The 14047-nt window shown below is 33.6% G+C and overlaps 1 protein-coding gene across 1 annotated transcript in view; it reads right to left on the reverse strand.

The window, feature by feature from the left end:
• Positions 1–14047, reverse strand: part of LOC124413345 — a 55008-nt gene that overhangs the window by 32080 nt on the left and 8881 nt on the right. Inside the window, exons 2-4 of the mRNA XM_046893873.1 lie at positions 12757–14012; positions 7198–7540; positions 6788–7034 (exon numbers count right to left, since the gene is read on the reverse strand). Coding sequence (XP_046749829.1) covers positions 6788–7034; positions 7198–7540; positions 12757–14012 — 1846 coding nt within the window. The remainder of the gene's footprint in view (positions 1–6787; positions 7035–7197; positions 7541–12756; positions 14013–14047) is intronic.

A 14047-nucleotide genomic window follows, 5' to 3' on the forward strand; every position in this document is an offset into this window, starting at 1 on the left:
GGGCAAAAAAAAAAGAATCGATCGCCCTGTATAAAGGTTTTACAATCGGTAGTGTAAAGAAAGTAAAAAAGGATGTGAGACTCTCGTTCCTAATCTTACCCGCCCTCCCCTCCCACTCTAGCCAACTGCTTATTGAGTCCTGGAGAAAGTTATTCACAATACTACCAGCCTAATACAATCCTGTTTTACCAATTCAACGACCAATAATGTTATAAGATTTCCCGTATTTCCCTAATTAACCGAATTAATGTAACCATCGCTTGTTTTTTATACAGACTGATTACATATCTATGGACAGAATGATCCTTCAGCCGTTTATAGTTTAATGCGCATGCGCTGAAATTCGAGAGCAGTTGTTTGTCAGGGTGACCAACAGTCGTAAATTCAGATTACGGTTGGTCACCCTGCCAAACAACTGCTCCCGGATTGTAGCGCATGCGCATTAAAGTATATGTGTGAGCAAACTATATAACTTGAAACTGTAACAAATTGCTTATTACCCAACATTTGTGCAAATTTAATCGCACGTGAGTGTAGCTCAAGATTTCGATTGAGATAGAATTTTTATGGCTACTAGTATCTTATTGAATTTGACGCATCACTCGTAAAAAAATTCCGAAGAATTACCAGTTAACAACTCATGACATTTTATTTGCAAAATGACTTGTTTCAAAAAAAAAATTTCCAGTTTATAAAATGTTCATTATTTCTGAAAATTTTCAAAGTACAAATAATTTGAACTCCGATTATAAATACTGACAGGATATATTCGAATTGTTTTGAAAATTTTTAATTTTATATTCTTAAAAATTACCTCGTCATTGTTTACGATGAAAGTTTAAAATTTGTTCTTTGAGTACCGAAAATGTTTATCATAAATCGAACCACCTTCGAGAAAAAAAAAAATGTCATTGTAAGTTGTCAACTGGCAATTCTTTGAAACTTTTGATGCCCGGTTAGCTAAAATCAATACTTTCCAAAAATACTCGCTTTGGGGTATATTCTTACGTTGAAAACAGTAATCCGAATTTTTTTTTTTTTTTTTTTTTTCTTTTTAATCTGAGGGTCACAATTCAGAGTCCTTTCAATTTGAAAGAAAATTACGCATATACAGTACACACCCGTGAAAAGGTTCGTAGAAGAACAAAATCGGATAAAAGTGAAAAAAAATCAAGGGAAAAAGTTTGAGAGAAACATTTTTTATCAACCATTCGAATCACAGTCTCTTTCTTATACACGCGTATTTTTTTCAATTCAAATTCTATAAATCGAGATATTCTGATATTTACAATTGACTTGAATATATTATACCTATATATACATATCTATCTAACGATAGGATGAAGTTCGTCAGTTTTTCTTTAATGTTTTCATCGATCTTTCAATTTCCCCGCACTATATTTTTACATGAAAAACCATCATTGCTGCTCATAAAATTGTGGTCAGCGGGTCAGCGGTTGAAGAAGAAACAGTCACAAGAAATTATTACAGAATAATGACTAAGGCCCCGATAAATATGTATTAAAAATTGCGAAATATGTAGATATAGTACAGACTTAAAAAACTAGAATATGAAAAAAAAAAAAAAAAGTGAAAAATAGAAATCGCATTTCCTGGCTCCAGAAACATCATACTTTACGTAGAAAACCAAATAAGAGATGAAAATGATTTAAATAAAAAATATGCAATCACATATTAGTCCGGGCCCTAATAATGACGATCATCGAAAACGCGCAATTAAGTTACTATATGGACCTACTATGAAGATTGTTAATCAAATATAATTGGACAGGTGTAATAATTTTTCAACCGCAAGAATAAATTTGAAAGAAATGACGAGTATAAAAATAAACGACTAAAAATAATAAATAATTAAGTGACCACAAATTTCGAAAGCTAATTCAACTAGTAGTGTTAAATAAAGGTAAAAAAAAAGAAAAACGAATAGCGAATAAAAAATTTCAACTGTTGTACGGAACTATCAACGCGGTGGCTCGATTCATAATTACAGATCTTCGAAATCGTGGTATATTATTGCACGTGAGCAAGTGGAAACAACTCACAACCATACATGACGCCTATATGCCTTGGTAGGTATGTAACAGGTATAACATCGCACACTCATTTGGTGAGAAAGTGGTAACATATTCGCGTCTCTGTATATGTATATATGTATATATGTATATATGTATATATGTAGATACAGATATAGGGTGACCGACAAGCCTCGCGCGATACGTGACGCAATTGACCGTTGGCATTCAACGAAATCGGCCCAACCCATTATGTTATGTTACTTATTTACATTACTCGGTTACATTAACCGTGCGACGTTCTGCCCCCTTTAACTTACGACTAGTCGTTATCGTTTATGCACGAATCGTGTATACGAACGTTAAAGCTGCACTGCACTACGCGAGGAATTTACGAGTAAATAAATTTAATTACACCGCAGTCACGTTTTGCACGGGTATAATTAATCGAACTTTACATTTCGATAATTAGTAAAACTTGTCGTCATAAAGTGACCATTTGGTTTTACCTTATACGTATCATATGTCTGTGCACATTTATCTGTATGTCCTTTGAAGGCGTTTTGAATTTGTATTGAGGATGACTGAAGGACGTACAGTCGGGTCAAAAAATAATGTGACATACTTGACGTTTTTAATAACGTAATGTTTACAGTTGAAATGAAAATGTTTGAAAATTATTTTCTGGATCACAGGGACTCTGTTCAATTATATTTAACTTGATTAGCTTCAGTTTGACTTTTGGAAACCTTTAATACGTCAAGTTTTTATTCCAACATATTTTTGAGCTGACTGTACGTCTCCCACATCCAGAGAGCAGTCGTAACTATCGCATGTTTGTTTGTACATTACAGAGTTTAAAGCGAGTTAGTATCATGCCTATTGGAATGAGTAAAAATATTTCGTTTCGGGTGTTCATGCGTACGAATCTAACGCATATAGGCGGCAAAAAATAGATTCGAGACAAGCCCGATGCGTGAGTTTCTCTCGTAATTGAAACCTCGTATCTTAGCGACATTCCGCAAGTCGACATAATAATAATAAATCTGAGAAAAAGAAAAGGACTCGACAAAGTTGCTGATTAGTACGTCGATTCGAAACGTTACAATCCTGTAACAACCATAAAGCATTGATATAACCCGCTACTCATACGATTTATTGCCGCGGACAGCTGAGAATAACATTTAGGTATACGCAATTTATTGACTCGTATTATTCCTACTTAAAATAATCGATTGAACCTTGTGAGAACCAAGTTGGCGTCAAAACTGCCGACTGGAAAAACATAGGGAAAATTTATTGCAGATATGATTTATATTATAGATTGGTATCTACTGCGATACAGTTACAACGAGACACGCCTGGATTCCTGCAACTTGTACTACGTCAAACGCTTGCGATAGCAAACGGTAAGGAGTAACATTCTTCATCATGCTACTGTACTTGAATTCAAGTTTTTTGACACGTTTGAATCGATTAATCGGCTCTTTTATTCAATTGTTATTGAAATAATCGATTCATAGGAGAAACTATTAATCAAAGTCTGCGATTAATCGATTCACCGCACAGCCTAATTGATGTATATAGTATACTAATAACACTGAAATATAGTAATACTACTGCAATATTGTAATGCTGCAATATGTTAATAAAATATTGACTCAAGTATTTTTCCAGGTTAAAATATGGCCTGTTGAGAGGATGCAGTGTGTAATCCGATTCATGCAAAGGTCTCATAACACTAAACGCGTGAAAGTCTGAACAAATTAACAGATTTTCTCTGTAAATGAATTGAAAATTAGCCTCAATGAAATACATGAATATTCTAAATAACTTTTATATATCAACATTTTATGCTTCTTGTATCGCAATATGCAATATCTTTTTTCTCTCCTCCAGCTAATTTCTGTCAGCATAGTTATGTATTTAATATTTATATACAACTTCAATGTGATCCTAAAAAGATAAAGTTAAACCAATTCGAATAACTGGTTGATCGTTTTCTTTTCAACAATTAGAAAGACAACTAGAAAGGCAGGTGATAATTTAAATTAGTCAAAGAATTCTATTGTATATATCCTACGCAAAAATACTTCAAACTTCACCTCACTCGAGAGTAAAACTTGTTATTACAGCCTGCGAGATTCATCGTAAGCCCAAAATAAATTTTTGTAAGGGTATTGAGGCTCTGTGAATTTTTTATATGTTTGATCGAGATGTTATCTGTTAATACCGTAACTCGTTAAGTATATAATTAAGTGTTGATGAATAAAAAAAATTTCAAATAATATCAGCGTTATCCCTTGACTATCAATAACTATGAGCATGGGGTCGTAAGAGATGAGTGTTTTTTCTTACAAATTATAGCTCTGTATACAGTGCTATGAAATATCAGAAACTAACTTTAAACCCATCAGACTGATATCAAACATTCAATGTTTCAAGTTCTCAAACCTTTAACGTCAAGAGCCACCAAAGAAAAATGTGTGCTTTTTGTTAATGAATTATACAATATGGATATTCAAATTTGTATCTCTCTCCGAATGAATAAAAAAAAATTGACTTTAGATTCAACGAATACATGTTATGAACTTTTTATGCAGTTACCTATGAATATTTAACACTGTATACAACCTCTCTGAAAAATTCATTCAGATCACAAACCTAAGTAAAAAGTCATAGGTAAAAAAAATAGAAATATCAAGTTTCCACGAATAGGGGCGTAACTAGACATTTAGGGGCCCCAGGACAAGGACGCAGATTGTGCCCGCGTCGGTGAATAATAAAACATATCTTTATGAAAACTCCTCCCACGCTTCGTGAATTTGTTATCAATAAAACAGTAAGATATTCGATTCATAAATTCTATTCATTGTAAACTAAAATGACCATTTATCCACGAAGATATGTTACATTTTTGACTATCAGTCGATACAACTATTAATACAGTTACAGTTTTAAAGTGAAGTAAGCATTTGAAATGAAAAATATCATTTTTTTTTATAATTGTCATTAAAAGATAGGCCAAAATGACATATTAGCATCTGATGGCAAAGTAATGAACTGTAACCAAACCTTGAACGATTACGAATCCGAATAAAATATTACGTCTTTATTTTTAACCCCCCTGTCCTGGGCGTCCCCTTCCTTCAGGGGCCCCGAGGCATTGCCCCAGTTGCCCCAGCCTAGTTACGCCTTTGTTCACGAATTACACTCGGTTTTGTTTGTTGTACTGTATTCATCGATAAAAAAAGAGGGCCTAGAACCTGGAAGAGAGTTGAGAATGTGTATCCTTTGCAAAACATTGATAACAGAGATATAGTTATAGTGTAATGATTTTCTGAAAAACTCAATTATTTGAACTGACGAAACAAAACGTTAATATAGATGAAAATTCTGGCTCTCCGATATTTATTTCAACTCATCGATCGATCGTAAATTTTTTATCAAGAGAAGTCAGTCGTATTAAGCTTTTAACCAGTTTAATCATTGGTATGATTGCAAATTTTATTTCTCTAACAATAAGTCTTAAGAAAAAGACCTCTAATGACATGAACACAAGAATTTTTATCACATTTGTTTCAATGAAAGATTTTGTAGGAAGTGTGATTTTTTATCGACTTTTTCATATCTCTTTGTTGAAATTAAAATAACATGGATAACTAAATTTGTAAACGAAATTCCCCCGGCTTGTACGATAAACGTTTCTCATCGCAAGAGTTGGTGTATCTAAAAACTGATTTCAGACCAATGATCAACTTGGATTCTACTGTTAGCTAGTTCGTCTTGCTGAAAAACAGTAAGACTTGAATTTTTATATAATCAGTTTAAATTACCGATACTAAGTTAACTGAAATGTATTTCTGTAAATTTGAAACTTTATCTGTGGAGAATAGGAATGTAAAATACAGTGTTTCAATGCTCTGTGTTTAATGAGTGATTTCTTGTTGAAATATATGGAATAAAAAATTTTCTGTTTGTTTAAAAGATTGAAATGAAAATTTAGTTTCCACAGCATATTATTTCATAAACATTCAGAAATATTGTCACCAAATTGGGCAGAAAATAAAAATTTCACTTCGCTTTACTATCTATTCCAACTTAAATATTGAAGTAAATTATCAGTAAGTGTTATTGACTCTAAGTATGTCGTATGTGAATATAAATAATCATTTATTCACATAGCAGGTACAGTGATATTATTAAACATATATTGTATAATCCGAAGTGAAAAAATTTGTCACGCAAAGTGGATAGGACTTCGAAAACCAATGTAAACGTATTAGAGAACTATTGAAAGATTTCTCATAGTAAACAGCATGTGTAATAGAAACGGGTATAGGAAAAGTTTTGCTGAATTAAACGAACAGATTTAGTCTATTCTAATTTGCCCATATTTAACCACCGCATACCATTCAGTTCGAGTAAATATTATTCACTTTAATGCATACTTTCCCTGAGTGAGGTAAAAAATGTCGAAAATTTGCTTAAAAGAGTCGACTATTAAAGATTAGTATGTTTTTGTGCTATTCAGCTGACGTATGTTTACTAGAGAGCGAATTTCTGATATCTAAAAACAAGTCTTTCGGATCATACATAATCAACAGCGAGCTTGGCTTTACTTAACTCTCTTCTTTTTTTTCTCTGCAGATGGGAACGATTCCAAAATATTTCGTCCATGCCAATTTATTTATTTCACCGCTCTCTTAAACATTGGGCAAAATTTTAAGTAAAACTTGACGTTTTCAACTCACCTTTGGATGTTTGATTGGTTGGAGCTCGGTGATTTCATAATCGTCACCACTTAGACTGGAATTAGTTGAACAATCGGATATCTTCCGACACATCGGGATGTCTAACAGCTCGCCATGACTCTTATTCTCCGTGTCTTCTAAACGACCTCTTGAACTGTCGCAGTTTGGAGAGCTTCCCTCAGACCTCGTCAACTTTGGATAATATGGACTGGGAGAAGCCAGACATGAATTTCTCCTGTTAACGTTGCTATGAATGATAAAAATGAGTAAATTAGTAACAAAAAACGCCAACTGATTTACAATCATTAAAACACTACTACAGCGTATTTAATCTTTTCAAAAGCAACGATCCAATTTTAGTAACGACGTTAAAATTTGGAAAGGAAGAGAAACCAATTAAATAAATTTACCTTTGCGAAATGCTATGCTTAGAGCCAACGCATAAACAACACGAGTCCGAGTGGCGTCTATGGCGGCATATTTGCAGCAGGTGAAAGTCTAATGAAAGAGAATTTTCAGTAGATTGTCGAACCTCGTCGCAGTCAAAGCAAGAGCAACTGCTAGCTTGACTGGGCCCGCTGTTCCCGTCAAATTTGTCATCTATGTTGTTCCTCTCAAAATTCTCCTCCAAGTAAGAGTAGTCCGAAAAATCGCTGACCACGACACTAGGAGTTCGCCAGTACCTTGGTTGCCCATCGTCTTTTTCGCTAGACTCACATTCCACAGCCTCGTTTACATTGGAACTCCCCCAAACTGTAAATGAAAATAAATATATTTAATTGTTTGATCAAAAATATGGTGACACACAGACTTCATGTTTCTTGAACAGCGTCATATAACTTTTAATTGTTGTTGACTTAAATTCGTTTGAAGTATAGTCACAAATATAAAGATAGTGTCATTTATTCAGAAGTGAACTATCCGTAAAACAGTAAAGTTGGAAAAAACATTGACAAGATATTGATGGTTCGCTTATATTTCTAAATTACGATCTCTACCTTCTTTGATTCGACGCATGAATCTGTTGTTGGGATGAAGCTGTCTTCAGTTAAGTTAGATATCGACACAGTGACATGGATAAACGTGCAATGTAGCAAATTAAATTTATAAAGAAGAATATTTTACAAGTTGGCAATTTGTTTTTGAAACATATCTATATTGCAGTTAATTGCAGAATATGACTGGATAAAAATGCCACAATTGCTCAGTTGGGACCTGAGACAACTTGTTTAGTATGAAAAGTGAAAAATTCTGGCCAAGTATTACCTCTGTAACTATATCAATATTTGCAATCACTAGCTCGAAATACCATAATTTTGACAATTTTTTTTTTCTCAGTAACAGTTTTAAATCGCCATTAAAAAAAATACTGGACTTGCATGTTATCAATACATACAAATCCTAATTTAACAGTTCACTTTTGCGTGAAATTCGATTTTGTTTAAATTTTTAAACATTTAAGGCAAAGAATGTGGGTGCAATTACATGTATTTTACAATTACAGACTCTCCTAAATTATTTCTTTGAACCTGAATTGTTATCTTTCAGAAACGCATGGGCGAAGTTTTAATAAAGCCAGAGAGTAGATTGTTAATCTTTGCTAAAAATATTCTTGTACGAAATCCTTATCGCAAAAGAATTACATTCAATGTCAAAATGAGCAAAAAAAATCACACTTTGTATGTTGTAATAACACTTAAATTCAGTATTTTTTTCAAAGCGCCATCTATATATTAGTAAATGAGAAAAAAAAATACTTGGTGAAATTGATGTTCTTTCAACTGGCGACCTCTAGTATTGATATAGTTACAAAGATAATAAATATTTGGCGGTAAGTTTTCATTTTTCACATGAAACAAATTGTCCCAGGTCCCAAGTGAAAAGCTGTGGAGGCACTTTTGACATACTTATCCAACTATACGCTTTATACACTGATACTTGAATGTCGTTAAACAGGAAGTTACGATCAGGTTTGGTTAAATTTTTTGTTAAACAGAACGTCCGAAATGCCAGTAAAAACGGACATGACAAATAGAGTGTAAAGTTCAGCAACTAGACAAATAGATACACTGGTATACTGCTGGTAAAAAGAAAGATTTATCAAATAAACAAGATTCAGTCTACACCAAGATATATAATCATTCAACGACTCAGCTACAAGATACTCGAGAACTGCCCTGCAAACTGTATGGATTAAACTCCAGGTGACCACTTCCTGTTTTACAATATCAACCTACAACATACAAGAAACAGAATCACTTTACTGTATTAAAAACTATATTATTCACTGATGTAGAACAGTTTGTTAAATCAAGGTTCAAACGGAAAAATTCAAGTTTCTTCTACCTGTGATGCAATCAAAGAAATACTGCCAAACAGATTCAATATGTCATAATTAATAAGGTTGAAGTTAGTAACGTTAAGGTAATAAAATATCCAAGAAAATATTATTATTTTGTAATTTTAAGATGACCGAAGGAATTGAATTTGCAAAATATGAGTGAGTTCTGCTTTGTAATAAATTTACCGGATTTCAAGTAATGTTCAAGTTGTGTATAATTACGTATAGGGGCCAGTCCACCGACTATCAACAAATGAATAGAGACGTGAAATTTACTTTTGAGTTTTTCATATAAAAGCTGAGAATTTTTCAGTGGAGAAATCAAATTTTCAAAGTGGGACGAAACCGATTGTTTTAAAGAATCTAAAAAAAAACAATTAAGAGTCCCCTTGTCGGCAAATAGAATTTGAGAGTTTAAAGAAAAGAGAAATTGAGAACTGAATCCGGAGACATGTACGAAAAAAATGTACTATTTTTTCTAAAGATTCAAGTCGAAAATATTGTTCGAAATAGGTACGAAATGTTTTGTGAAAAAAATGAATAACCAGTCTCGAATGACGTGAAAAAGTTTATACCCATTAATTTATCTATATTACCAGATAAAATGTATGAAATTTTTTTTTTAAATAAATAAAATGATAAAAAGGTTATTTCCATTTATATACATATATATTACCAGATAAAATAAATGCAAATGACCTTTTTACGTCATCCGAGACGGGTTATTCCGAGGGTTATTCATTCTTTCGGGAAATATTCTCGAGTTTCGAATCCCAATGAGGCTTCCAAATCAACTTGAAATCGTTTTAACTCTTCCAGGAAAAGTCGGGACATAATGTCCTGGATCATGAAATGTTTGCAAAGAGTGCACCTTTTAATAAAAAAAATTCCAGCTAAATTAACTGTGACATTTAACGCAAAATCGTTTTTTTTTTTTTTTTTTAATTTTAATTTTTTTTTATTTATCTATTTGTTTTTTATGAAACTTTGAATCGAACTGAATATTACCAATGAAATTTTGTTGTAAAATCTCACGTTTTTGCGTTACGTCCTCTTGAAAACTGTCATTTTTCAAAAAGGGTGATTTGAAAAAAAAAATCACAAGTTGAAACCGTTTGATTTAAAAAATCTAAAAAACTTGAGAATCTGCTTGTCGGCTAGTAGAATATCGAAAAAAAATTGAGAACTGAATTCGAAAAGATGAGGTCAACAGCAGCTCGAGTTCAGCTGGAATGCCACATATATATATTTTTTTTTTTTTTTTTGAATTTCAATGTTGGATGATCGTGGATCGGCTTTAAACATAAAAAAAACTAATCTGTAATTTTTTCAGATTTTTATTTCGAGCCTCTCATTCGAGATTTTTATTTTATGTAGCTTGAAAAATGATTGAAAAATAGCATACTGAATTAAAACAGCCACGACTCGTCTGAAATATTCGATCTACAGGGAGACTAAGAGCTGAAAATAAACATCTGGAAAAATTAGAGCAATTTTTTCTATATTTCGAGCCAATTTATGACCATCCAACATGATCTTCCATTTAACGATAACCTACATACATATACATTAAATGGACCACTCAAAAAAATGTTTATGCTCCAAGTTGAAAAATCTTAAGTTAATAAAAATAATATCCTTAAAGTTTCAATGCTCTATCTCACTATTGAGGGGTGCGGCTGATTTTTTTTTTCTTCCTTATAAAATAAGATCTCATTTGTTTTCAGACCTTGACCTTTTTGAATTATACAACTATTCCAAATGAATCAAATCTTAAGAGAAATAAATCTGGAATTGAAAATATTTTTTACTCAAACATTATCGATTTTTCATGATAGAATATTCAACGTGGCGTCACCAAAAAATAGTCTGGAAATTAGTCTATGAAAAATTTTGAGGAAGCTTAAAATAAAAAATTAACGAATCAAAATAATGAAAAGGATTTTCAATTCCAGCTTTATTTCTCTACCGTTTGATTTTTTTGAATCGTTATAAAATTCAAAAAAAGATCGGGGTCTGAAAAGAAATAAAATCTTATTTTGTAAGAAAAACAAAGTAAATAAACAAAAAATTAGCAGCACCCCTCAACAGTGAGATAGAGAATTGAAACTTTGAGAATGAACGGCCCGTATATAATTTCTCAGTTTATACTGTCAAAATTTTGTTGAAAATTTGATCGATAATCATAGTATTATTTATGTAGAGTTTCAAAATCATTAGCCTGATCGTTACAGAGAAAAACGTATGAATTCAGATAAGATGGCATGAAAGTTCTTGAAAAAAAAAAAAAAATGTTACAAGAATTTACGACGTCACAATGGAATGAGACGTATTTGTATTTGTTCCATTTGTCAGTGATTTTCACTGTGGAAAAAGAAAATCGAAGCAAGATACAAAAGTTTGTCCTCTGAATGAATCTAGCAAAAGTAAATATTTTTATTCCCAATTGATCCTCTTGAATAGACATATCTGGAATAATCATTGTGAATGAGCCAGCGGCTTATCATCATCATTTAATTGCCTATAATCACACAATAACCAGACAGTGAGGGGCTTGAGTGAGATGTTGTTGTAGAGTGCTGGATACTCACATAAAATTTGGCACTGCATGAAGTGCAGGTTCGCAGCTCTCTGCAAAGACAGTATCGTTCGATCAAGTGATTCAAGAGTAAATTGTGTCAACTATACACTTTGCACAACAATCACTGTCCAATAGACAGAGATTATTTTCTTTGATCATCAAGAATCGAACCAAGTTGCAAGAACGCATAGATTTTCAATGTTTAAATACGAATCTCATAATTGACAGCAACTTTTTGCCATGGGAGGTTCAAAAAATTTTTTTATGAGATTGTGGTTAAAACCAGTTTTTAACTATTTTCAGGACAGTGTAGCTTACATATCATTCGGGACTTAACAGTTCTACAACCGGATTTACATTCCAGCTGACTAAAATTATTCAAATGACTTAATTTCGTCAAAAATCGACAGAGCTAAGCGTTTGTCAACAGTAGAAAATTAGACAAACTGAAATTGAATAGCTGTGAATATATTTTGCCGTATCAGATTCACTCGTTCTCTCAATTTCAGTTTTTTCTTATTTCAAACAAATTCCAATCATTAAAGAATCCTGTAATCCAGCAATAATTGACAAAGTTTAATTTTCATATCATACAATCAGTGATTTAAATATCAGGGTATATACGGAAACGAGAAAAAAAATTCCCACTTTTTTCCCGGTATTCTTGGTGCGTATACACCCTGAAAATATTTTTTTCACGCAGCATCTGGATCCAATCTCAATAATCGCTGGTCGTGACTGATATTTCACATAGTTTTGTTTCGTTCAGACCTAATTTCTTTAGATTTGTATTCTTCATAAAGAAAATAAACAAAAGGCAGTTCTTATATTGCGTGTTGTAAGACGAGTGCAACTATCAAATTAAAAACACGAATCCGATGACAAGTTCTCAAGCCAAACTTTACAAAGAAAAAGTGAAGAGGTTTCGTAATAGAATGACATAAAAGAATCCAGTTCTCCACTAAAATTAAGTCCAATGTGAACCTAGCGATACACCAGTATCTAGCACTCTTCATTTAACAAAGCGATTTACTTTTCGACCTTTACCTTTGTTCTGTTCGTCGTCACTGAGCACCGCACTGTCGGAGCTGCAACATCTTGTGACGCGAACCTTGTGTTCCCTTTGAGTGACAGAATTTGGACAGCTATCGTCGTCACTTGGTACAGCGGAGTCAAGACTCCAGCAGCGTGCGACGAATCCTCTCCGCTGGTCAGGATCCGGCTCGATGCCTTCGTCACTTTGAGGACTCTTGTTGGTGGTACGTGTCATTGGTAGTTTAGTGAGTTTAGATTGGTCAAACTTTTCGCTACCTTCTACCACAGAGCCGCTGATGGATTTATTGACGTTGTTCATTCTCAGTTTGTAAAATTTGTCAAATCTTCTGTTCGATTCGGTTTGTTTACGAGCTATGTAACCAGAATTTATATCCAACGTTTCCATCGGTCCATGTTGTTTTTTTACACGTGATTTCCTCTCCTCGAGAATATTCGAAAGGTGTTGTATTAGATTTTGTATAGATCTAAATATCGATAGCTCAGTTGAGAAAGGATTTTCCACTCTACCGATTCGTCGCTGTTTCGTGGATTTCTGTGACTGTGACGGTGAAACTTCAGCCTCACCCTCCGGATGATGAGCCGACGACGTTGATCTGATTATACCAAATTTCACAACTGTCGGACCGGACAATTTCGACTGATAATCAATTATACTACACTCCTTTATTATATACGAACAGTTTAATACGCACATCACATTGTTGTTCAACACCTTGCTGCGTTTCTTCCGCTTTTTCAAACTCTTTTCGTTATACTTTTTCCTTGACACACAGAGCAAGCATTTCGCACCACGGCTACGCTTCGCGTGCCTTTCACGACGGTAACTACGGCGGCGGCCATTACAAGAATAAGCTTTGTGATGACGTTCGCCTCTCTCCGTTACTCGGCTGATACAATCTACGCCGCTGTAATCGTCGCTCGACCGCGTTATGCGGTTCGTGGAATTCTCCTCATGATCGTTAAACTCTCTGGAATTCGAGTGAAATTTTATCTTTCCGCAGTTTACTTCCCGTCCGATCAACGTCAGCTTACGATTGATATGAAGCGACGGATAATCATTGGCCTCCCGATCACTTTCGGTGTAATTTTCGTCTGCCGATTTTAAAACAGACACACGACACCAGTCGAAATTCTCCTTCTGACATTTTTCTTTATCACTGTTTCCTAGCAAAGCTCCAACTCTTTCTACCTTCTCGAAAATCCTCTCGTCCTCAACGTCGATCAGATTCTTCCAAAAGATGCTTTGCCTGTAACGATAAAACACCAAATTACTCATCTGACG

Source organism: Diprion similis, chromosome 12 (assembly GCF_021155765.1).
Source record: "Diprion similis isolate iyDipSimi1 chromosome 12, iyDipSimi1.1, whole genome shotgun sequence".
Lineage (NCBI taxonomy): Eukaryota > Metazoa > Arthropoda > Insecta > Hymenoptera > Diprionidae > Diprion > Diprion similis.